The sequence below is a fragment of the Sinohyriopsis cumingii genome, chromosome 5 (genome assembly GCF_028554795.1).
Source record: "Sinohyriopsis cumingii isolate HCF-2022 chromosome 5, ASM2855479v2, whole genome shotgun sequence".
NCBI classification, from domain to species: domain Eukaryota; kingdom Metazoa; phylum Mollusca; class Bivalvia; order Unionida; family Unionidae; genus Sinohyriopsis; species Sinohyriopsis cumingii.
Genome location: NC_142965.1, coordinates 63,048,879 through 63,074,940, shown reverse-complemented (window position 1 = coordinate 63,074,940; position 26,062 = coordinate 63,048,879). Strand labels below are relative to the sequence as shown.

The window sequence follows — 26,062 nt, the reverse complement described above, 5'->3', positions numbered from 1 at the left end:
CATCACATAAAAGGTAAATAAGCTACAGCAAAGAAAAACAAGTCACAGGGACAGCAAAAGAATTCGTTATCATCAGGTTCGAATTTTATTGTATGTAGTATTTTAAATCTCATCTATACTTATGAAATAACGTATATATAGTAAACTCAATAGTTATGGATATACATCTGTGAGTCCTTGATTATAAGTAACATAAATCGTTGCACCAGCTTGCGTTCCTAACATTTACCATTGCGAAACATTTTGAGACAATACACATGGATCAGATGAAGACAATGCACTGGTTTGCGCCTTAAGTGCATACGCTTTCTATTCGTAGTTATGATCCATATACTACTGCTGCTTTAGTCAGTATTCTTTTTTCAGAAGAGGATAACTTTAATCGATCTTTAGCTGATTTATTATCATCTCTGCATGAATTTTGGCCTGTGTCGGTAGTAACACCTTCACAATTTTCTCCATCATTATCAGTGTATGATGATTTCAGAACAAACATAAAAGGACGAGTTAGAGAATTGTGTGCAACACATGAAAGAAGAAAAACAATTACTTGTTCAACAGAAGAAACACAAAGCAACAAAGAAAACGATAAAAAAGATATTGAAACATGTTAACAGTGAAAATGTGACAATACAACTCTGAGTCTTATACCAAGGATGGCGGAATACAAACTCCTTAGAGACTTATTTAGATCAATCCAAGAGAAAGAGGCCTTCACGATACAAGACTTCTATGTTGTGACTACATAAACTCCCACTAATACGCAAGCAGCAGTTGCTACTATCATTACCAAATCAGAACCAACAGCAACAGGATTTTGACTCTAAGGATTATGACAGTTACAGCTGATGATGTCAAGTTCATAAACTATCATTTTATAAAACAAACGGTCCATTTCAATGCAATGTACATTTACTACCAAAGAGATACCACTCACTGTTTGCCAAATCAAATGAAACGCAAATTCTTCCATGATAAAATGTGGTCATTTGCTTGTGTATTTGAGTATCTTATCAATAATACTCTTAGTTAAACATCCAGACATTTAGACAAGTATTTCTCGTGATACCTTCTTACCACATCAGAAAAACAATGAATTTCATATTAAATCTTCTTTCTTTCACCGCCTCTTTTTAGCACTTATTTTTTACTTTATTTATCGGCAGGCATGGGGTCTTTCCCTTCTCTTTCATTTTTTATATTTGTCGTACCTTTGGAATTCTTGTTGGGTATGGGTCCTTCTTTTTTTTTTCTTCTTCTTCTTGCACACGCTTCTACTCCTTTTTTCCATGTTCTCTTGACACAAGCTGAAGATCAGTTTCCTGTTCTTGACATTGATGATTGGTATGTTTAATTTGTCTCTCTTTTCTCCTGTCTCAGCAGTACTTCATTTTCTTCGACACTGTGAGTATTCAGGATCTAAATGAACTTTCTCTTCACAGACATAGCAGGTATCTTGACTTTTATTTCGAGGGTAGAAGGCCATAGTCGTATTGAAAGTGTACTTTTGAATGAGTCTTTAAAAAATATCCGCTCAGGGCGGCTTCTTGTTTATCTTCAATAGTAACAGAATGAACGTGAAAGAAATTGTTATCTTGGAAAGAGAAGATGAATAAATAAGGCGATAATGTGTACCCTAGTCATATCAAGATGCCAAGATCAGAACGTAATAACGACAATCGAACCAAACCCAAGAGACGATTTCAACGAATTCTGCTGACACCGCGGACGCTAAACAATCTGTTTCCAACATGCATGACATTGCCTTTGAAGACGACATGCATTATCATGTGTCAACAAAATCCGCCTCAACTAAAAGACAATCCCTAGCAAACGTTGTGCTGAATTGTGTGTGGGTAAATCTGGTTCAGAGTCCGATATTGCCACAAAAAGGAACACTTGCCACATCGTTACATTTAACTCATGGTCGACAAAGGAAAACGCATGACGCACGTGAAGTTCCTATGTGAAGCTTTAATATGGATGAAATATCAAGAACTTCCCGAGTTTTTCCCGTCCGAGGAGTTTCAAAATGTTATAATCATAACCTACGTGACAGAAAATGCCCGTTTAAAATTGTATACTATCTTGGATCTTTAAGGCGCTAAAGTTATTTACAAAGACAATGACAATTGTATATACATCGATCGCCCTGACAGCTATCGCCCAAACACTGAAAACGAACTTTTTGAATCATAGGCCGCCAAACATCCAGATTATAATATTGTAAGTTTTGCTAGTGGTGGCCTTAAAACTTATCGGTTACCTATACAGTGGCCAAATGGCTCAATGCAACAAAAACAAAAAAATGGACTGACTCTCAACTATCGTACGAGTCAAATATTGAACTTTGACGTCTTACAAATAGAACTTAAAAACAGGCTAATGGGACGGCTGTTGATTTTGAGATCAACGATGAAGGTCAATTACGGAAAGAGGAATAATAGTTTTAGTACAAACATGTTCAGTTTTTAAGCACGTACCGTCAACTAAGCCTCTGGATGATATAGGTGCTTGCTTTGGGGTTCAAATGATCAAAGCTCAAATTCATTATGCCAGAAAGAAAACAAATATTCCAAATAACATTGGTTCTAGATTACGTACACTAGCCAACATTTATGGAGAGATTGTTCTTACGGTAAGAAATATGCTGTTACGTTTGAACTCAAAACATCAACAGTCAGTGTCATTTTGACAAAGTATAAGATTTGCACAGTGACATTTCAAGTAAGGGTTTGTTCATTGAAAAAGCTGTGGATGCCTTGTACTCATGAAACTAATGAAATGATATTAATATTTGTCGGGTGCTAAAGGTCAAGGCAAATACATTAAAAAGGTCCCTCGTTAAGCAATATGTATTCTAAAATTCTTGTCTTGACCAAAGGTCCCGGTTATTGAGACTCAATATTCAATATTTTCCAGAATAAGCCATGCTCCACTAGTTCCTTTATATTTATAATATGCCATTCAAACGCAATCGCTTCTAGCAGGAGCACTTGCAGCTGGAATCAGGTCACAATTAATACTTCCAGTTCAGCACCCACGAATGTAGTTCTAGTCTATTCTTACAACATTGTTCCTCTCTCATTTTGGTGGTGATAGATGAGTTATATTTATGCAGTTTTTGCTGGGGATTTAAAGGTATTTTGTTTATTCTTGAGAATGTGAGCTTAGGATGTAGTTTTCCGTGTGTATTTCGGCGATAGTGCACAGTGATTAATAGCATCTTGATGATGACTCGGTGATTCCTGTGTTCTGTTTACATGCGGCGCTGTTGACAGTTCAGCCTCTCAAGAAATGCAGGTCAACTTTTGGCAAGAACTTCACCGTGAAGTCATGTTAGAAGGTATTTTACATTAAAATACGATCTGTATTGATTGTCATACAGAGGAAAGGTCAGTATTGAGAAACAAATGTGGAGAACATAGTAAAATCGTGTTCTATGTCAGCTAAAAGTCATCACGGTACCAATTGTTTTTCAATAAACCTCAATGCTAATGTTTTGTGAAATAAATATACTTTCTATCCTACCTCAGCATGCATCACACACAATGTCATAGAGAAAGATGTTAAATTGTCAATTTGCTGAGGACAAAACCAAGTACTCCATTGCATTTAAGAAAGATAATTCTGCTGGAACAAGACAGGGATGAGAGTTATCTAGTCACAACAGTCATATTTTCAACCATGTGTACCACATTTTTAAAATTTAGAAACAAAATACAAAACATGATCTAGATAGAAATTAACATAATCCCACACGTTGCCTAGAGGTTTAACTTTTTTAAGCCTAACAGAAAGAACAACTGTTACACAATGCACCAATCATAGCTAGTGTTGTTCTTCATTTCTGAATGCAATGTTCGCTACATCTTAAGCTCCACAATCCTGGACTTGCGCAATTGGTACCGTTATGCCATATATTTGAAGCAGTCTTTTCGCAATTCGTCATCATTGCCATCATCATCATCATCAAGACAAAATATATCAGTTTCCGTCTCAGAACAGAGGGAAAACTGAGATGTATCAGTCGGAGCAAGTATAAAGTGTATTCTTAATAAACAGACACTGGCTTCTGATGACAGATTTTTTCAAGTAATACAAAACGCTACGTGAAAGCATTCCTTTCATGATATTAGATGTGACCTATGTAACAGTGTGTCATGATATATTGTTGATATTTATATCACAGTGTTGTTTGTAGTGCGGGTAATTAAAGCCAGGGAATAAGAATAATAGCAATAACAACAATTATTATTATTATTACTTTATTTAAAAAGGGAAATCCATTTCACATGTGCTAATATGTCACATGACCCTCAGAAGAATGAAGATAAGATATACATGATTAAGAATGTGTATAATAGCAACATTTCTGTAACGACAAAAATCGTATTGCAAAAGGTTAAACATACATTCTATGATAGAGATTCTACTCATTAAGTTTTATACCTTTAAATAATACATCTATGTACTGTACATAACGGTACAATAATTGATGCAAAATCTGTAATAAATTAGCTACGAAATTAGTTAACTGATATATGAGTTAATATAGTAATACATACAAATAAAATGATTGAAAACAACCACACACATTGAAAGCTGATAAATTATACACATATTCAGACAACGAAGACCAGAGAGTGTAACTTAGGTATATAATAATTTTATCTAAATGGCACGATTTGAGAATCAATATACAAATTGGAAGCTCCTAATGTACCAAAGACCAGATAGTGTTATCGAAAACCCTGTTGCATATGTCGTATTAAGGTGTCAGTCATTACAATCATTATTGCTGGAGTCAAATCATTAATGTAAACATGATTGCACGGTACACACCTGATATATATATTTATATATGATACATGATGCTATTTATATCTTAGCTATGGCTCATCCAAAATGTATTTTTTTCTTTGATTCAGTGAATACACAGCAGATGTGAGAATAATCTTTTTCTGTAAAGTTAATACACGGTCACCGTACGATTACTTTTCCAAAAGCAAACAGACAAGGAAAATAAAAATACATATATGTATGCGAAAAACTCCAAACAAGCTACGAAAGTATTATACTTTCGACTTTTTATTCCAAATTAGGTGAAAAGTCTAAATAATTGTATAATCACTTTGTTCTGATTACGCTTTTGATCTATGAATATTTTCTTTAATCAACATACAATATTTCTATTAAGACTGATTGCTAAGTTCATATGGACAATATCCGGCCTTTCAACATGTTATTACTGTATTAATCGTTATAAATTCTAAGTTATTGTACTAAGTTTCAGTACTGACAAATCATATAAGATATGAGACAAAATTTAACACACCCATTGGCATAAGATATGAGAAAAAATTTAACTCACCCATTGGGTTGTCTCGCCACTTTCGTTGTCGGATTTTGGCAAAGCCACGGATTGGATGCGTAGGTATGCAGTGCATTGGGCTTTTCTCTGAAGGTGGATACGAATGAATTCTTTTGATAAGAGTGCCAGAAGTTAATCAGGTAAAACTGCATTGTGTCCAGTTAGGTGTTAATTCCCTCGTCAAAACGTTATTGAAGCAAACAAAATAATGCATGAATTCGATTGCTTACACTTTTACATATAATAGGAAAGGATGTTCCGATTGTGTTGATAGCTGCTGTTCTGCCTACTTTCATTAGTTGGGAAACAAGATTAGGCCTAGAAATAACGAAGATCGAAATGTTTGCTGCATTCTTAACATTTAAGTTATTCCAACAGTTGTGGAGAAAATTCGGGCCACTTGTGACGAGAGGTAGAACCCGTTGAATAAGCACACCAACATGAGCTTGAAAGTATAAATGTCGGCTACTGTATACGATAAAGTATAAGCAGAGAAGATCTTGTATACATATGAAATGGTATTATACATACGAAATGGTATTATTCTTTTGTGTTTCTTTAATTTGTTTTATTAGTGTGGATAGGCGTACGATTTCAAAAATTGAAAGAATATATTCCAAACCGATCTGCAAATTTATCATACATACAAGAAGGTTTACTTATCAGGTAACACGCCCTTCACCTTGCGCGACAGTCATCATTTGTTTATAAGTACCGACACGTGGACTCGATGAAATGTGCGGATAACAGTTGCTCCTTCATTACAAAACCACGTATCCAATAATCTGAGACTGATACCGCAACCAGCTCAGTTACACCGGAAAAACTCTCTCTCATACAAAAACACACATGAGGACCTCATCAAGTTCAATAGACCTTACAGTGCTTAAGTTTTAATAATCACAAGTGAGCCTACATGTCACAGATACGGCGCCCTCTACAAAAGAAAGGCGAATTCCAGTTTTTCAAAATCAATGTAGATATTAATGGCTGACTTCCCCAAAATTGTTGGGCTCAATATCTTTAAAAATTAAATATGTAATACACAGAATTCTTTTGACTAAATATATAATATATTTAAGTAAATAAATGTTTCATTAAATACAGAAACGTTTTAAAAGATTGTACTAAAACCAATTTCGCAACAAGAGAATACCATAAAAGAGCCTATGTAAACTATATCAATTTCAAATAAGCGGATACCCTTGTTGTTTACATTTTACAATGCATCAGATTTACAAGCAGCGTCCAAGCATACACTTGAAATACTGCCAATGATGACTATTAGTTTTACCTTCAGGGCTAAAACCTACCTCCCCCTGCGGGTCCGGGGTTGTAGAATTGGCCCGACGTGCCTCGCTACGTGTCGTAAAAGGCGACTAAGTAGAGGCAACCTGTTTGCCGTGGGTTGCGTCCCGTGTCGGGGGAGGAAAGGATCCTGGTAGTTGAGCAGAGGCTTTCCCTGCAACACACTACTTTGGCCTCTACTTCTCTTAGACGGGTGGTCGGGATGGGCCCGGTTCCGACAAATCGGCTGGTCACGCCGAGCCCTAGGAGGTCTTTATTTACTCTCACCTTCTTTATGTCTCCTTGTATCTCTCTTGATACCACCGTTGCCCCTAAATTCTCTTCCTTTATCTTTCCCTTTTCCAAGTCTTAGAAGACTTCCTAGAAGGCGGTGGCTTAACGGGTCAATCGGGGGGTAATTTTACCGACCTTAGAAATTGGCGACTTCAGGGTCAATCAAAGGTAATTTTATCAACTGAGAATGGCATCTGTGTATCCCTGACACTTGAAAAGTGTCCCCTTGTTGGGCTCCTTGGTGGGTGGGGAGCACGGGTGCTGAATTTTTAATCTAGCCAAAATGGATATTTCCAAAAAAATTCAAAATAAACGTACCAAAACTTTATCTGACTCGGACGACGAACCATGTAGTGTGGACACATTTCCACGCTTCATGGTAATACAATCTAAAGATGCCGCAAAATCCCTTGCTTCACTCTCTCCATTTGTGATTGAGAAAACAATTACAGGTTTGATTGGTACGCCAAAGAGCGTCAAAAAAATGAAATCGGGTTGCCTTCTCGTGGAATGTGAGCGACGAGGTCAGTCAGACAATATCGGGAAAATAAAAACTTTCTTCGATATTCCAGTGACCTCATTCGCTCACACCACACTGAATACGTCCAAAGGCGTGATTCGTTGTCGTGACTTGGCTGGAGTCACCGACGCAGATATCATCGAAGGAATGAAAAGTGAAGGTGTCACTGCAGTCCGTCGAATACGTATCAAACGTAATAATAACCTGCAGGACACCAACACCATTGTACTCATCTTCAACAAGCCAACTGACCCAAAGTGGTCAAAGTTGGCTTCTTGCAAGTGAAGGTTGACATCTACATTCCAAACCCCCTTCGATGTTACAAATGTCAAAAATACGGCCATCACGAAGACCGCTGCTCTAAAACCCAAATATGTGGCCGATGCGGAGAAAATTCTCATCAGGAAGCTGACTGTAGAGCAACTCCGCATTGTGTCAACTGTGGAAAAGAGCACCACGCAAATTCCAAGGATTGCGATACCTGGAAACAGGAGAAGGAAATTCAGAGGGTAAAATACACAAATAATATTCCCTATCCAGAAGCCAGAAAACTTGTACAGGCGAAAACAGCCCATCCTGGTCCATCCTTCTCCACTGTAGTGAAGAGCAATCCTAAAACAACGAAGGACGCTCAAACACAAACAGAAGCACCCGATTCAACACCAAGCTCAAGCACCCCTCATTACCAATCACAGAGAAACACGGCATCTACACAAACTACATTAAGCAATACCCAACAAACTAAATCACCAAAAAACAAAAATAAATCTCATGGAAACAGGCAACAAAAGGGGTCAGATGACCCCATCAAACTTTATAACAGATTTGGAGACATCGAGAGCATGGATGCAGAAGAATCTGCTCCATGCGCTCAAGGGAACTCCAGACCTACAAACAAAAAATTCACCCCCGTACTTCCTCCAGAGAAATAACAAAACAAATTCCCTCTGCGAAAGGTCTAACCTAGCTCCACAATCTTTAATTTAAATTTATAATGAAAAACACTATCATACAATGGAATTGTCAAGGACTTAAAGCAAATTACAATGATCTTCCCCTGCTTTTAAACGAACATGATCCTGCGGTACTATGCCTTCAAGAAACCTTCTTGAAAGATACGGACAACATCACATTTAAAAACTACTCCCTGTTTAACACCTGCTCTCCAAATGTTAATAGGGCATCAGGATGAGTTTCTGTTATTGTGAACAAAATAGCTCCTCATAGTTTCATTCCTTTAAACACCAATTTACAAGCCATTGCTGTAAGCGTCACTCTACATCGAGTGATTACATTTTGCTCTATTTATTTACCACCAAACACTAACCTAGTACCAAACGAACTCGATAATCTTGTTCAACAGCTTCCCGCACCCTTTCTTTTACTCGGGGATTTTAATGCCCATAACATTTTATGGGGATCGAATCATGTAAGTAACGGAGGTCACAAAGTTGAAGACTTTATTTCTAGACACGATCTGTGTCTATATAATACCAAAACACCTACATATTTACACCCAGGCATGGGTACATACACATGCATCGATTTGACAATTTGTTCTCCTTCGCTGCTTTTGGACTATGAATGGAAGGTCGCTGATGACCTTCACAGCAGCGATCACTTCCCAGTCTCCCTTGTAAATCATAACTCTACAATTGATGAAGTAATTCCACAATGGAATTTAAAGAAGGCCGACTGGGCCAAATTCGAAACACTCTGTAAAACCAGGCTGAATGAGGATACAGTTTTCAATGTTAACGACCCCATTCAGCATTTTACATCTATTTTAACCGACATTGCAGAAGAATCTATCCCCAAGTTCTCAGCAAACTGTAAAAGAACCCTAAAACCTTGGCTCACTAAGGAATGTAAGGAAGCCATACGGCAACGCCGAGAAGCCTTGAAAAAATTTAACAATCATCCGACGCCCGAGAATTTAAGTAAATATCGTATTCTCCGGGACAAAGCTCGCCGCACAATCAAAGAAAGTAAACGAGCATCATGGATGAAATATGTTTCCTCTTTAAACTCTCGTTCCTCAATTAAGAAAGTTTGGGACACGATCCGAAAAATAAACGGAAAGAGAAAACACAATTCTTTCCGACATCTAAAAGTGAACAATAACAATCTTAGCTCAAAACGTAACACAGCAAATGTTCTTGCTGATACATTCTCTAAAAATTCGTCATCATCTAATTATTCCGAAGCCTTCCAAAAATTGAAAACTCAAAAAGAAAAGTCACGTTTAAAATTCACATCCAACAACTCGGAAAGCTACAACCAGCTGTTTTCACTATCAGAACTTATGGAGGCTTTAGACAAGGCCCATGATACTTCCGCTGGGCCTGACAAAATACATTACCAGTTTTTAAAACATCTTCCAGAATCATCTTTAACATCTCTTTTAAAACTCTTCAATGATTTATGGATTACTGGTAACCTACCTAAAATATGGAAAGAAGCAACAGTAATACCAGTTCTCAAACCCGGTAAAGATAGTGAAGATCCTACCAACTATCGACCTATTGCACTCACAAGCTGCATGTGCAAAACAATGGAACGAATGATCAATTCTCGGCTTGTATGGTACCTGGAAACTAACAATTTAATATCTCCTTTCCAAAGTGGCTTTCGTTATGGACGGAGCACCAACGATCATCTGGTTAGACTAGAAACATTCATTCGCGATGCATTTATCAAGAAAGAACATTTAGTAGCGGTTTTCTTTGATTTAGAAAAGGCCTATGACACAACATGGAAGTACGGGATACTAAAAGACCTGCACGATCTAGGTCTAAAAGGCCGTCTGCCCTCTTTCATATCCAACTTCCTCTCCGACAGAGAATTCAAGGTACGAGTGGGCTGTACTCTCTCAGATTTGCACGAGCAAGAGATGGGTGTACCCCAGGGCAGTATTTTATCTGTGACACTTTTCAATATCAAAATTAATAACATCACCAAGTGTTTGACTCCTGGTGTGGATTGCTCACTATATGTTGATGATTTTCTCATATGTTATCGGTCAAAGCACATGCATACAATTGAAACACAACTGCAGCAAAATATCAACAAGATTCAAAATTGGGCTAGTACGAACGGTTTCAAATTCTCGAAATCAAAAACGGTATGTATGCATTTCTGTCAATTACGACGACACCACGATGAACCTAAACTCAAGCTGGACGGAACACCTATTCCAGTTGTTGAGGAAACAAAATTTTGGGGTATTATCTTTGACAGAAAACTGACTTTTATTCCACACCTAAAAAACTTGAAAGCCAAATGCTTAAAAGCACTTGACCTACTTAAAGTAGTAGCGCACACTGACTGGGGTGCTGATAGAAAAGTCATCCTGAATTTATATAGAACGTTTTTTCGCTCCAAACTAGACTATGGTTGCGTTGTGTATGGTTCTGCCAGAAAATCGTATCTTAAAATGCTTGATCCAATTCATCATCAGGGAATAAGACTGGCTCTGGGAGCATTTAAAACATCCCCGTGTGAAAGCCTTCTAGCTGAGGCGAATGAACCACCTTTATCGCATCATAGAGAAATGCTTTCCGCACAGTATGCTCTGAAATTAAAATCAAACACTCTGAATCCTGCTTTTTCGGCTGTTTTTCAATCCAAATACAAAACTTTATACGAAAATAAACCAAACGCCATACCTTCCTTTGGCATTAGAATATCATCCAGCCTTACCACTACAAATATAGATCTTTCAAAAATTCAGAAAACATCCATCTCCGAAACACCACCCTGGCTAATTAAACAACCAAAAGTACGTTTTACGCTACACGATGGAAAAAAATCCGAAACAAACCCTTCTATCTTCCACAACTCTTACCATGAACTCCTCACCGAATTTAAAAACTACACCAGAATTTACACTGATGGATCAAAGGATGAGGAAAAGGCTGCTGCAGCCTTTGTTTGTGGAAATCACACAACGCAAGTTCGCTTACCAAATGGAGCATCAATTTTTACAGCCGAAATCAGAGCAATAGACCTTGCTCTGCAACATATAGAAAAGAACCGTATTTTAAACAGTATCATCTTCTCCGACTCGCTATCAGTACTCCAGTCACTACACAATAGAAAACTGGAGAACCCATTATTGAAAAACATACTCGTAAAAAATACCGAGCTGAGTGTCTCCCACAATATAATATACTGTTGGTTACCTAGCCACATTGGTATTAAAGGTAACGAAAAAGCAGATCGCGCTGCTAAAATGGCCCTTTCTCAAGAACCATCTAATTTTAAAATACCATATACTGATTTTAAACCTTGTATCAGAAAGTTCTTACGTCAGAAGTGGCAGGCATCATGGAATGATGCTGTAAATAACAAACTTCATGCAATCAAACCAACTCTAGGAGAATGGACTCCTTCCTACAGAACCATTCGTAGGGAGGAGGTAGTCATTGCAAGAATCCGAATTGGTCATACTTATATCACCCACACCCACATACTAAAAGGTGAAGACCCACCAGAGTGCGTTTCTTGCAATGAACCATTCACTGTCAAGCACTTTATGATAGAGTGCTTTGACCTACAACCTACGCGCGATCGTTATTACGTTGTGCATGACATGAAAGAACTTTTTGATAATATAAACATCACTCGTATTATCGAGTTCTTTAAAGCCGTAAATATTTACTCTAAACTCTGACTTTTATGCTATCACCTTGTGCAGTTTTATGCAATATACATACCGTCCCATTTTAATACCTATTCATCTTTTTTACATCACCCGTTGATCGGGAAGCTTTATTTTGCACCGTTACCATCTTACCGTTTTTAATTTCAACCATTTGTTCTTTTATATCGCTGGTCGATATAGAACCTTTTATAAGTTTTAAAAGATTATACAAGTAACACTTTGTTTGGCGCTAAATAGCCTAAAAGTGCTGATGCGCCGTTAAAAAACAAACAATCAATCAATCAATCAATAAAACCTACCCTTGACTTAATATTACTGATGACATTAATAATTTTACCTGCAGTTTCAAAGCATACCCTGGACTTAGTATAAGTGCTGCCTGTATTTCTTTTAATTGCAATGTAAAAGCCTACTCTTGACTTATTACCACTGATGACTATATTAGTTTCACTTTTACCGATGACTTGCTATCACTCAGGACTGTATTAGCTTTAATTGAGTTTCAAGGCCTTAATTGACATATGAATACTGATGACTGCGTTAGTTATACCTGCAAGTGTCAAAGCATGGGTATTAATTTTACCTGCAATGTCAAAGCCTGCCTATGACTTACTATCACTGATAACGTCCGTTTTACAGCCTACCATTGACTTGATGTCACTGAGTACTGTATACGGCTTTTTTGCAGTGTCGAAGCCTATCCGTGACTTACAATCACTGACGACTTTATTAGTTTTAATGCAGCGTGCAAGCCTACTCATGACTTACTTTCAGTTTAGACTGTATTAGTTTTTCCAACACTGGCAAAGCCAACCCTTGACTTACAATCACTGACGACGTTATTAGTTTTAATGCAGCGTGCAAGCCTACTCATGACTTACTTTCAGTTTAAACTGTTTTAGTTCTCCCAGCACTGGCAAAGCCTACCCTTGACCTACTACCACTGATAACTGTATTAATTTCACCTGCAGTGTCAATGCCTACACTGGACAAATTATCCCTGATTACTGTTTTAGTTTTACCTGAAGTATCAAAGCAAAGCCTACTCTTGACCAAATATATATGATGACTGTAACAACTAATCAATCTACTTATTTCCCAAAAGACGGAAGTTATATTAATTATACGATGACCACCTTAATAACTTCATGTGTATTAAATACCCTGCATTCCTCAAGAATATTTTGTCTACGTCGCATAATTTCAGTTGAGGGATGGAAATACCATGTAACAACACAATGAACATAGGGTCATTTTATCCCCAAAACAATTAAACAAGACAACAGTATTAAAGACCGGTTTTTCAAAATGACCACACAAATCTGTGCGTAAAACAAACAAATGTAAATCAAGTAATTTTAAAGCTGTGCTATCTTTTGCAATTTACCATTTGGATACTACACATGATATTCCACTAAAGATGAAACAAAATGAGAGAGTAAAAGTATCTGAATCCATCTGCATGTCGCTAGAACATTTATAGCCATTTTATAACACTATATTCCAGTATATACATTCCCCCGAATGACAATTTTAGAACTAACATAATCACACTTCCGGTATTGATATCCTTGTGCATTGTTAACAACTGACAGTCCCTTCCTACCTTCAACTTTGAAACGGCAAATTGTCAGATAAATCGCAAGAACCCCACCATAGACTGGTAACAAGATATTGTATACCGGCATGTTCGTGTTACACAGTTGTTCAAAGGTGAATCAAAGTTTGAGTGAATAATCAATATTTCACATCAGTGTATTTAATTACAGCCTTCGTAACTTTCTTCCAGAAATCGTCGAGCTTGTTTAAATCTTCATTTCCTGGCCATTCCATCCTTGTCCATTTGTAACATACTTTTCGAAGTGAAGAAGGAAACGATTGTATCTTTATATGTTCCAAAACCACTATAATAATTGGCTTATGTTGATAGATGGCAACCTCAGACTCAAATTCACACCAGCGACTGTTTGCGAATTCCTTTGAAATAACAAACAGTACGGCTGTACACGAAGATATAGCTCGAATAATTTCATCCGAGATACTGGTTCCCACGTCAAAATCTCTGTCTGATATTAACACAAGTTTGTCGGCAACTTTCAGTTCTCGCTGAAGCCTTGATTCTAATTCAGGGAAGATATGGTTCAGTACCGTCTCGCTGTCAGAAAAACTGTATGCAAGGTACAGCAGAAAATGTTGTTTTGGAACAATGTTTTCCTCGACAAAATCTTTGAGTTGCTTCCGAATTCTACGTATGCGCAGAATATTCTGATAACGGCGATAGTAGAAGACAGCACAAATAGCTATAATAGCTGGTATGATGAAAAGACCGAAAAGACCCATGTACCTTTTGAGCTTACAATCATAGCTGAATGAATCAATTTCATTTATATGGATCGAGACTGATATACCTGTTTTGGTGCAAAATACTTCAGTAATATTCACACTGGGTGCTTTTTGGTTGGATAACCACACAAAAAGGTCATTGTTCTCACAACTGCAGTCTAAAGGGTTGTTTGCCAATAACGTTATGAAAGACCTACTATCTATTAGAGTTCGTGTTTCACTATCTAAAGTAGTTATTCGATTATTGCGGATGTTTAAAACACGTAAGTTAATCAGATTGCTTGATAACCAGTCAGTTGCACTCAATAGATTGTTTGAAAGATCCAAGATTTCCAGCTTAGGATTGTTGGCAAAAATGCCTTTTGGAAGGTAAGAAAACTCATTTGATGAAAGATCCAGAGTGTTCAGCTCTGTGTTGAATGCAAAGAAATCCCTTGGAAGCTTAACAAGCTTATTTGATGAAAGATAAAGTTTTGTAAGATTTCCGTTTTTCCGTATTAGATTTGAAAATTCATCAGGGTTCCTGTTCTCCATTTTATACAGTTCATTTCCGTTTAAACGGAGAGTTTCCAATGACTTCATCTCTGAGAAAACAAGCGGAGAAATATATTCGCAAACGTTCATGGAAAAGTCAAATATTTCTAACTCATGGAGACCATTTATTTCTACATCAAATCTTTTATAACAACAACTGGATAAGGACAGTTCTCTTATGGGTATTGTGTCTGGCAACGTGCATTTTGAATATTCACATAATACCTTGTTGCATTGTTGACTTCCGCTAATACTTACAACTTCTAAAGTCCTGGACAAATTATAAGGTGTCATTGAACCGAATATTTCGCAGAAAAGTACCCCTTTTCTCTCTTGCAGATTGCTATACTCACATTTATCCTGCCTCAACGATTCAACGAGGGTATATGGACCATAGAATCTTTTAAAGTTTTTAAAGTTTATAGCATTCCGATAGGTAGATATGGAAATATCGACATCGTTTTGAGCAACATCCACTTCTTCAAGAAACGGAAGAAAGTTGCTTAGATTTGGGCTATTTATGATTTTAATATTAGAGTCCACGGCATGCATAATTCTCAGATTTGTTTTCTCGAAGGATTTGAAAAAATTATCATCGAGAGAGGCACCGTTGAAATTGTTTATATTGTTCGCATACAGTTTCTCCAATGAGGTTCCAGAAACATTAATTATTTTGGCAAGATTATCGAAATTTAAATTTCCATTATCACTGACATCCAAGTAGCGGAGATGCAGTGGTGATTGCACATTACCTGCAATAAGATCCATTGGTCCTAACCGAAGCACAAGCTTTGTCAAGTTTGGCAAATTTTCTAAATATGTCATTTCGAAGATCGCGTTTATCATTTAATCAGCCTGGAGATTCTGAACCTGAAGTTCTTGCAGCGAATGCCAGTTGAACTGGAGAAATTCTTGCAATGGGAAAAGCTGAGACTGAAATCTGTTGTTGAATATAAGCTCTAGTCTTTGAATCGTTTTAACTTCAAATTCAAAGAAATCTTGCCAATCGACAGGCCTGTTTGTGACATTGTATGTAATGTTGCAAATCGTTGAAACATTTGTACTATTTATACACGGGCAACTCGGATAACAGATGGCTTCTGACTGTTTGCCCATAAAAATTACAATAGCAACGGCCAGACAAAACATACACCTGAACTGCATGGCTCATCCAGCAAATGAAGATTATCTGTAACAGAGACAGAAAGACAATTATTATTAAAGACAGAGATCCTAACTATCTATTAGGTTCGATCCGTAGATAAGTTACACAGGAAAATATGAACGAGTATTCTAGTGCTCTTCATGATTTATGACTTTTCTCTTTATTTCGCTTTGATATTTACAAGTCACCGCTTTCGCAAAATGACCTAAATAATATTTAGGTAACAAAAACAGTGCTTTACTTTTCAAGCTCTGAAGAACCCCATTTTGAAATTGAGGATAGTATATTTACTGGATGGCTATGAATATTAAAGTTCGGAAAATAATAATACTGTTGTGGCAGATGTTGATTGTCTATTGACTCATAATTGTATATCACTGAACAAAAACGCTAAAAGGAAACTGAAATAGAAAAGGACATGTCCGACCTTTCATTGCAATGACAGTATATTTGCGACTACAATTTGTGAAACTGAATGCTGGGAAATGTCGAAGAGACAGTAAGAACACGTGATAAAATGTAGTTTGCTGTGATTTGTATAGGTTAGTAAATGTCGAATACTGTACAGGTAATAGCATTTAATTTTGCAGCGTCAGAATTAACAAATATTCTGTATATGGAGAACTACATTGCAGTCTATACATAAAGCAAGTAAGAATCGAAATGCAAAATACGATCGGCATTTTTCGTCACTTTGTGACTCATACTAAAGACAAGGGCAACAACAAAAGCAAAATAAAAAAAAATCAAATTCCGATATAATGATGGTTCTTTATACTGGCATCAACATCAATGTACTCGTCTTCTCTTTTTCGACTCGTAATGCATTCAGCTGTATTTTAGCTGATAAGTGGTCTAACGTATCCTTTCAATTTTCCGAGGTTATACGCGTTACTCGTCATTCTTTTCAATTTCAAGGTCTTGTCAACTTTTGATGTCATCTTGTATGAGAGATAGAGAGAGAGCAAAAAAGAGAGAGAGATGCAAACATATAGCTCTTCTTCATTAAATATTACACATTTATAATCTCCCTTTAGGCATTTCAATTTGTAAACAACTGCATCAGATATAATATTTTAAAACTATTTCTTCAATAAATGTATGACGACGACGTCCCTTTCCAAGCATGGTTCTGTATTTTGAAATTGTGTGATCATTGTCTGTGCAAGTCGCCGCATTTCTTATTTTAACTTTCTCAGTCTATGCGAATCTATAGAAAATATATATGACATAATGTACTTATGTTCATCGTTCTACTTTTCATACTCTTGCATGCCAACTGTATATGTTGGCCTTTTGTCTTTTGGTCTTATCTAACTAGTTCGTCTGAAAGACGTATTTTTATCTCCAAAATATTCGGAGGATATCATTTTTCTTTTCAAACCTATAAACAATTCAAGATTTATGTCACCTTTTCACCTATTGTCCATGCCGGATCTTTTGCAGTTGCTTTGTAAACTGTAAATCAATGTTTGATGCGAAAACCAACTATCTTTTTTTAATAAATGTCCTCTCTCTGTAGAATCATTATAAATGGATCTTGTAAAATGTTCAAGATATTTAAGTTGCAGTTTAATTGAGCTACGACCGAAACTGTGTATTTTATGACATCAAATGCATACTTTATTCCCTTCGTCATACGGTATTGTATTAATCATTTCGCTTTCAAAGCTATTGTTTTTTCTATCAATTTTATCTTGTCATCAGGATTAAATCGATATGCATCTTTTCCACAACACTGGACTATCCCTTTTCAGTATTTTTCTCTTCTCTATATATGACAAAATAATGAATTATTACATGTTGGCTTAGTCCCTTGACCGTGTCGCTGCACTGTGCGCCAGTCACGTCTGAGTATCTTCGACAACCGTAAATCGGTATGTATTAAACAAGTAGCACAATTGTCAGGCTTGCCTAGTTCTAGTCATTGTTATTTCAACGGTTTCGATGATCATACATTTTGATTTTCTGTGTCATCGTGTAGTGAACAACGAAAATAGGAGGAGTAAAAATCTTTTAACATATAAACTAATTAAGAGTTATGTCAGTTACGTCATTAAACCCGTGTAACAAAGGAAAATGTGAATTTCATTCATTCGTGAGTGTTGGGAAGTAAACCATAAGCTGAATCATTAATTTGAGTTCTTCAACCTGGGTTGTATATGAAATATCATCTGACCTTATGAACGGCATATTCCTCTCTTGATGCTTTTGCTCTTCTTTTCATCTGTAGTTGTTTATTTTATCAAAGTCATATATTGTAAATATTACTGGCGACGTGTTTTGCTTTGGTCATAGTATTATGAGTGATAATAAATAATAGCTGGATTAGGCTTACAGAGTTTAGAATGATTATTTCTTCACATAATGCTTCCTCATCTCCAACTGTTGTACACGTCAACTGGATATGTGCGCATGAGTCTCTGCCTGCTATTATTTATCGTGTGTGTGTGTCTGTGTGTGTGTGTCTGTGTGTGTGTGTGTGTGTGTGATTTGGATTTTTAATGTAGCTAACAATGTTTCAGTCATATCCCCACGATGTCTACAGTGTTGCAGCTTATAGTGATGTTTAGCACTGTGGCATCTTTCCACCGAGATGTGTCATCATGTCCCACCCAGTTATATTATCCTGTCACCAGGCCGACCAGTCCCAATACTGAACTCTTAATGCTGAGCGCTAAGTGAGGTAACTGCAAATACAATTTTTTATCAGTCTTTGGTATGACTCGGCCGGGGTTCGAATGTGCGACCTTACACATCCGAGGCGGACGCTATAACCACTTAGGTCACAAGAGTGGTCGTTATATATGGTAGACAAATACGTAATTTTAGATAGTAGATTGAAATTAAGGTAGTGACTAAAACGGTATGTCTTTATCTCTACATGGCATCTTAATGTAGACAATCCGTCTCAAGTAACAGATAAAACATGAAACTATCTGTTTAAAATTCATTTTATCAACTTTTTACATTGATCACCCGAAATAGTTAAATTTTGTTACAGCCGTTTGAATGTCAAAAACATAACTTATTAAGGCAAATTTTATCTTCATATGTACATACTGAACAATTACATGCAAATATAGCACTGAAACAATTACAGTCATAACAATTGATCATGATTTGTACGACAGTTGTTTATGAATAATAATGCTAGAAGTAGTTAAAATAATCGTGAAGATGAAACGATTTCAATAGCAAGATTTATTTATGATAATTTTAATTCAGATAGGTTTATTGGTAATTAATCAAGAAACCATTAAAATAATAATCAACTATGAGAGCAATGAATGTATTTTTTTATCTTACCTTAAAGATTGTGACCGGTGTTATGTCCTATAGAATGGTACAAAATCCTTGAAAATGTTTTGGGATCGTGGAATCATTTAAACATTACTTGACGAGAAGCAGCATTGTTTTTGCTAGAACATTGGTCTGAACAGTCTCTCACTGACACTGGCGAACGTAACAGGTATTTAAAGCCTTTTAAATTCAGGTAAGGTTTGCACGACTTGTTTTGTTGATACCCTGATAAAGGTGCGTCTACCGCTTTTAACTAGTTTAATTGTGTATGGGTTTTTATTATTATTATTCTCACGCATCAAAAATATCCATCCACTTTCCAGGTAATTCAGAAGTAACTAACATGCAATGGATCGTTGTGGTCTCTTACCTTGTTAATGACAACTGATTCTAACGCAAGGATGATAATGTATTCATATTCATGTAATCTCCCTTCAGTAATCATAACAACTGTTTCAACAATGTATTACGTTGCATATCGCCAAGCAACCGAATGAGCGTAAATGTATACAGCCATGGGTACACATTGGTAAAATGTATATAACCCTAGGGTGAATGGCTTTTAGTAGTAGTAGTAGTGTTTTGTTGTTGATGTTTTTAGCATTAGCCACACTAAAAGTGTTATGACACAACAAATTGCAGTGATTATACATATGATCAAGGTTTTTCAACCATAATGTATTTTCAAAACATCCAAAGAAAATTTTAAAAAAAATAAAAGCAGCTGAAATATAATTTATAAAGTCGTACAAAAAACACAAAGTGAGAAAATATGAAGCAAATTACCTTGTTATTTAACTTATGAGCGTCAAATATTTGGCATATCTTGCAGTGAAACATCATATTACGGGTTGTTGTGCATTATGTTGAAAGTCATGATATCTAGGGATCGTTTTGTATTGCAATGGAAAGGTCTCATCAGCGTCTATTTATTCCCATGCCTTGCCATGAACAAAATCATTTCAGTAACTATTCACTTTCACTTCTTGCAATGGAATGGTCTCATCAGCGTCTATGATTTCCCATAACTTGCCATGGAAAAAATCATGTCGGTAACTATCCACTGTCACGAATTACCACAAAAGGTCATATTAAAATCTAAACGTTCGTGTCTTTTAATCCAAGGTCATTTCAACTTGTACTCATTTTCACGTGTTGCCTCGGAATGTATTGCCAGCGTGAATGCATTCCCCTGTAGATAATAATAATAATAATAATAATAATAATAATAATAATAATAATGATGATGATGATGATGATGATGATGATGATAATAATAATAATAATAATAATAATATAAGGATGAAAATTAGAAGTTTAGTAAAAGGAGAAAACAATATTACACACCAACTTAATCTCACAGCTTTCCATCCGTATTACCACATCGCACACCAGAATTTCAGTATCGTGCATCAAGCCCGGATCAGCTTTTCCACAGCTACAATAAAATGTCGTGATAAATCCACAAATTCTCACCGAAAATGCAAAGATATTATCAATACTAAATAAACGACGAAATAGATATCAAAACAACCTGATGCAAATCACTGTCGTGAATAAATGAAATTATCTATCTCTGAACTCAAATAACATCTACAAGTACTCGATTATAAAAACGTACATCAACCTTATTGTTTAATAAAATTTCCAAGATTATACCTTTTCATATTGTTACTAATTTTTCATTTTGGAAAAGCATTCTCAAAGATATGGAGTTTCCGAAAATTTTAAGATGTTGAGAAAGATTAGCTGAATTTTCAGTGAAAATCACCACTTTGCGGAATAAATGATATGAGTCATTGCTATGGTTGTATTAATTATATATTTTTTGTTAATGTTGATTAAATAATTAATTATGTTTGAGATTGAGGCTAAAATGAACTTAAGATTCCGATGTAAGATAAGACTGTTACATTGAACTACCTGGATGACCCATTATCTAGTATGTCACCTCTTTCCCACCCCGACTTCCTCTACTTTAGAATGGTAAAAGGTAACGAGCATTTTAAAAACACAATTCCTGGTCTCTTTCCAATGAGAATTATATAAGGTTTAGCGCACTAAATCAGAGTTGAAGTTGGCAGGTTAATATCAATATAAAATATGGTATAAATTATGTGAACTGCAAATATAAATAAAAAGGGTCGATAGTATTACCTTCTTTAATGTCATGCACTCTCCTATCAAAATATGGTCGAGTGTCTGCCAATAGTTTTAATGAGGTCAAGTAACGATTAAATGACCGAATCAAAGAATGAAAGAATTAAGTTTTATAGGCAGCGTAAATGAACTTCAGAGACTTAGTTGTGGAGTTGGGGGAACTTTGTCAGAGACGAACCCCCCAAAATACTAACAAACCTTTCCTTCTCCCAAGAGGTAAATACAGAGAAAAATCTAAATCTAAGCAAAATAACATGAAAGAAATCAAAATCTCAAATATTCTAGCACGTATTTAATTTACACACGTAAAGGGAGTATCAAACCCCAAGTTAATTCACTTTCTTGACCAGGAGAAAATAATTACAGCTCTGTAATTAGAGCTGTATTTGGTTGTATTAAAGCCTCAAATGCCGCCAGTTTTCATACATTTCACAGTTCTTCCAACTAAAGTATGGATGGAAGGAAATGATTTGTTTTTTTAAAAAGCTAGCTGATACAAATCGTTCTTTGAAATAGTAAAGATTTTAGATATAAAATTACTCTCAAATATTCAGTTTCGAATTAAGATGTGTCCCCCCTTAAATAAGTCAGTGAATTCGCTCGTAATTCCGTTCTTTTTGGGAGTGCTCCAAACATAGTGCTCTGATACATTCGACAAATTCCGGAAGTGACTAATCTAATAATAACATTCCCACGTGGCGGACAAATCGATTTGAGAGGGAATGAAGACAGCCAGTCCCACTTTTTAAAGATGATCTGAGAAGACGTAAACGTACATTAAATAAAACCAACACTCGGGTGAATATTGGTGATCTGTTGGGGCGCTGGAAAATTTTGAGGGGCGAACTTGGGCTGAAAACAAATCCAGCTGTTGAGTATTTACATATTAATATATTAATTAGTAAACACACGACAGGAATTATAAAAAATAATGTACATCAGTTATGCCTTTAAAGAAAGAAATACTCGTAAAAGCTAGGTCAAGTACAGGATCATATCAAACGCCAACTGAGAATAGCGTATCCTATAAGGATCACCTACGGTATCAGACATAGCGTGGTGTCGGTTTCTTATGTTTACAATGTGTCTTATGTGACGTCAACAAATATTGTGTTCCTGCTTTTGACTGAAATCGGTTGTCCAACAGAATGTCGCCGACCATTATGGGGTTCATTCATGTGATAATATGACCTGGTTTCTCAGGCCGATGTAGCAGTTTATATGTGTTGATACGGCAATATTATATAGTTTAATGAAACCCAACGACGTTTAGGACCAATATCTTTCACGATTCAATAATATTCAGATGATTTGGCAAATACGTCCTTTTGCAAGTTACCTCGGCGTTGGGACTTTAATACAAAGATGGCAACCGGTCTTACAACTATATGATGTTCAGTATGAGGTTTTGCCGGTAGGTGATATCAAATTTTCCCGTGTATGATAAATTATATTGTTGTACCAGTATGAGATTTTACCTGTAGATGACTTCAAATTTTCCCCATGGATAATAATTATATTGTTGTACCAGTATCAGGTTTTACCTGTTGATGATATCAAATTTTTCCCATGGATAATAATTGCATTGCCGTAAATAAAAATTGTTATCGCAGTCAAATTTTGAAATAACCAATAATAAAAAAGATCGAATTATCACAGCTTATCAGCACAAACCTATAACTACCAAGCGTTTTTCAGACTCATGATATTTGCCGGGTAATTGTCCACCATCCACCCGCCTATAATGTTGACATAGCCCCATCCAAATTAGTATATGTCAACGTAGAATCAAAATATGGGGTACCCCACCCAGGACATAACTGTCGTAACTGGATCTGAATAGATTACCGAATCAAAATTACAACAAATAATGTTGCATGAAACATAATACAATGTTCAGTTTCCGACACAGAAGATATGGCGATCACAATCGCTAAAATGCGAAATAGTTTAGTTGGCCTTTGTTCGTTGTTGGAAGTACTAACAAAGACTTTTTTAAAAAGTCATAAAAATTGTATTTCCCAATTTCTCAAATAGTAAACATTATACTGTCGAAATATATTATATAACCAAACCAATTCGAAGTGAATAAATTGAAGACATTTTGTTAAAAGTCATGCATATAAGACGTACTTATCGGTTTTATTGGAATATATATTATGTATAAATCCTAAGCTATGACAATAAATTTTTAATGTTAGGCTGATGTGTTTGGTGGAATAGACTTATAACCTTGATCTGATGTGTTTGGTGGAATAGACCTATAATATTGTTCTGATGTGTTTGGTGGAAAAGACTTGTAACATTGACCTGATGTGTTTGGTGGAATAGACTTATATCATTGACCTGATGTGTTTGGTGGAATAGACTTATAACATTGGTATGATTTGTTTGGTGGAATCGACATATAACATTGATCTGATGTGTTTGGTGGAATATAACTATAACATGGGTGTAATTTGCTTGGTGGAATAGTCTTATAACATTGGTACGATTTGTTTGGTGGAATAGACTTATCACATTGGGCCGATGCATGTGGTTAGTCAAATAAGGACTTAAAACATTAGTGTGATATGATTGTTGAGGTTCATTAATACTTCTGACATTGATTTGATGTGCTTGATGGAATATATGTTTGGCACTGGCCCGATGATTTTGGTGGAACCTACTTATGACAATGGTCCAATTGTGTCTGCTCAGTTACATATCTACCTATGACATTGGTTGGATCCGATGTGTACAACGAAATAGATATATGACATTGGTTGGTCTGATGTGTATAATGGAATAGACCAATGACATTGGTTGGTCTGATGTGTATAATGGAATAAACCTATGATATTGGTCCAATGTGTTTGGTGACTTGCACAAAGAGTTATTACATTTTTCCGATGTGTTTGGTGGAATAAACTTACAACGTTGTAAGATGTGTTTGGTGAAATAAACTTACAACGTTGTACGATGTGTTTGTTAGCTTACATATAGTTTTATGACATTGGTCCGATGTGTTTGGTGGAACAAAGTTATGACGCTGGTCCGGTGTCTTTGGTGTTAGTGACTTATAACAAAGGTCCCGTGTTTGTGATGGGTTAGATATAGACTGATTATATTGGTCGAATATGTGTGCAAATACTTAAGGGCGAAAGCTACTGGTCAGTATATTTGCTGGCTAATATATGGGGTTATGACATTGGTCTGATTAATGTGCTCGGATAGACTCATGACAATGGTACCGTGTGAGTGGTGTGGAATATATAGACTTGTGAAACTGGTCCGGTGTGTGTAGTGGCTTACATATAGACATATGACATTGGTTCGATGTGTTCGATGGGTTACATATAGACTTATGGCATTGGTATGTGTGTTCGATGGGTTACATATAGACCTATGCCATTGGTCCGATATGTGCGCTTGTTTCTATAAAGACTTATGTCATTTGTCCGATGTGTTTGGTAGAATGCGGAACATACATAATATTAGTTGCACAGACCGTATACAAGTAGTTTTTATACCACAACAGCTGGTTAAATATCTAGAGTACTGGCCAATTGGAACGTGCTCAAGCCTTTAAACCAACGATACGATTCGATAGACAAACCACGAGGTCTTCCAACGAATCACAGGCTACCGATTTTAATCAATGCAAGGCAAGGATAAGTGCAAAAAGTAAAATGTATCGTACCAGGAATGATACCATAAGGAAAACAATATATGGATTGTGCAAAAATATCATTATTAATTTAGTACATCTTCTGCCAAAGAATTAAGTGGCTAAATTTAAAGCCAACTAAACAGCTGTATTTTTACTACAAAAACAACTTCCCAGCTTGATAAATACGATTCGACAACATGATATAAGTTTTGGAAAGCAAAGTTAGATTCAAAATAACACATGGTAACTCAGTTTTTAATCAACCGTTGGAATACAAACATTTTACATTGATTGACAAAATGTTGCAAATTGTTGCAAATAAAATCATAATTTTAGATTGTTCTGATTTCTGTTATTCTCACTCCAAAATACAGCATGATAAGCCTAAGGTTTTCCATAGATGTTTTTATACCATTTTCTATGGCCCACTAGGGATATTATTTAATTCACCCATTACACGACCCTCAAAGTTCGAATGTTTACACAAGCATCGTCCAATTGTGGGAATAAATTAATGGCGATAAAAATAAGGTGTCTATGAAAGTGTTATCTACAACACTTTCCTTTACTGTTTGTACTATCTGATCCCATATGTGACATGGAATGACAATTGTAACTCACAAAATGTATCTGTATCTATATTTGTTTCAGATGTTGGCATGTCAAAAACGTCTGATTGCTACTGCCCATCTACATGGATTTCAGCAACATTAAATATGTTATCGTAACAATGCTGTTTGTGAAATGTAATATCTCTACTAGAC

The 26,062-nt window shown here is 36.0% G+C and overlaps 1 protein-coding gene across 1 annotated transcript; it reads right to left on the bottom strand.

Moving 5' to 3' along the window:
• Positions 1-4,251: 4,251 nt before the first annotated feature.
• LOC149799309 (uncharacterized) lies at positions 4,252-19,771 on the bottom strand. The gene is made up of 3 exons (XM_089958620.1): positions 19,493-19,771; positions 12,441-16,207; positions 4,252-6,687 (listed from the first exon to the last, which is right to left on the bottom strand). Exon 2 carries the CDS (start codon positions 15,862-15,864, stop codon positions 13,879-13,881), a length of 1,986 nt encoding a protein of 661 aa, XP_089814746.1. The 5' UTR covers positions 15,865-16,207; positions 19,493-19,771; the 3' UTR covers positions 4,252-6,687; positions 12,441-13,878.
• Between the last annotated feature and the right edge of the window lie 6,291 nt (positions 19,772-26,062).

Excerpts from the sequence above, each read along its gene's own strand:
- LOC149799309 (XM_089958620.1), bottom strand. The coding sequence starts at position 15,864 with ATGATAAACGCGATCTTCGAAATGACATATTTAGAAAATTTGCCAAAC.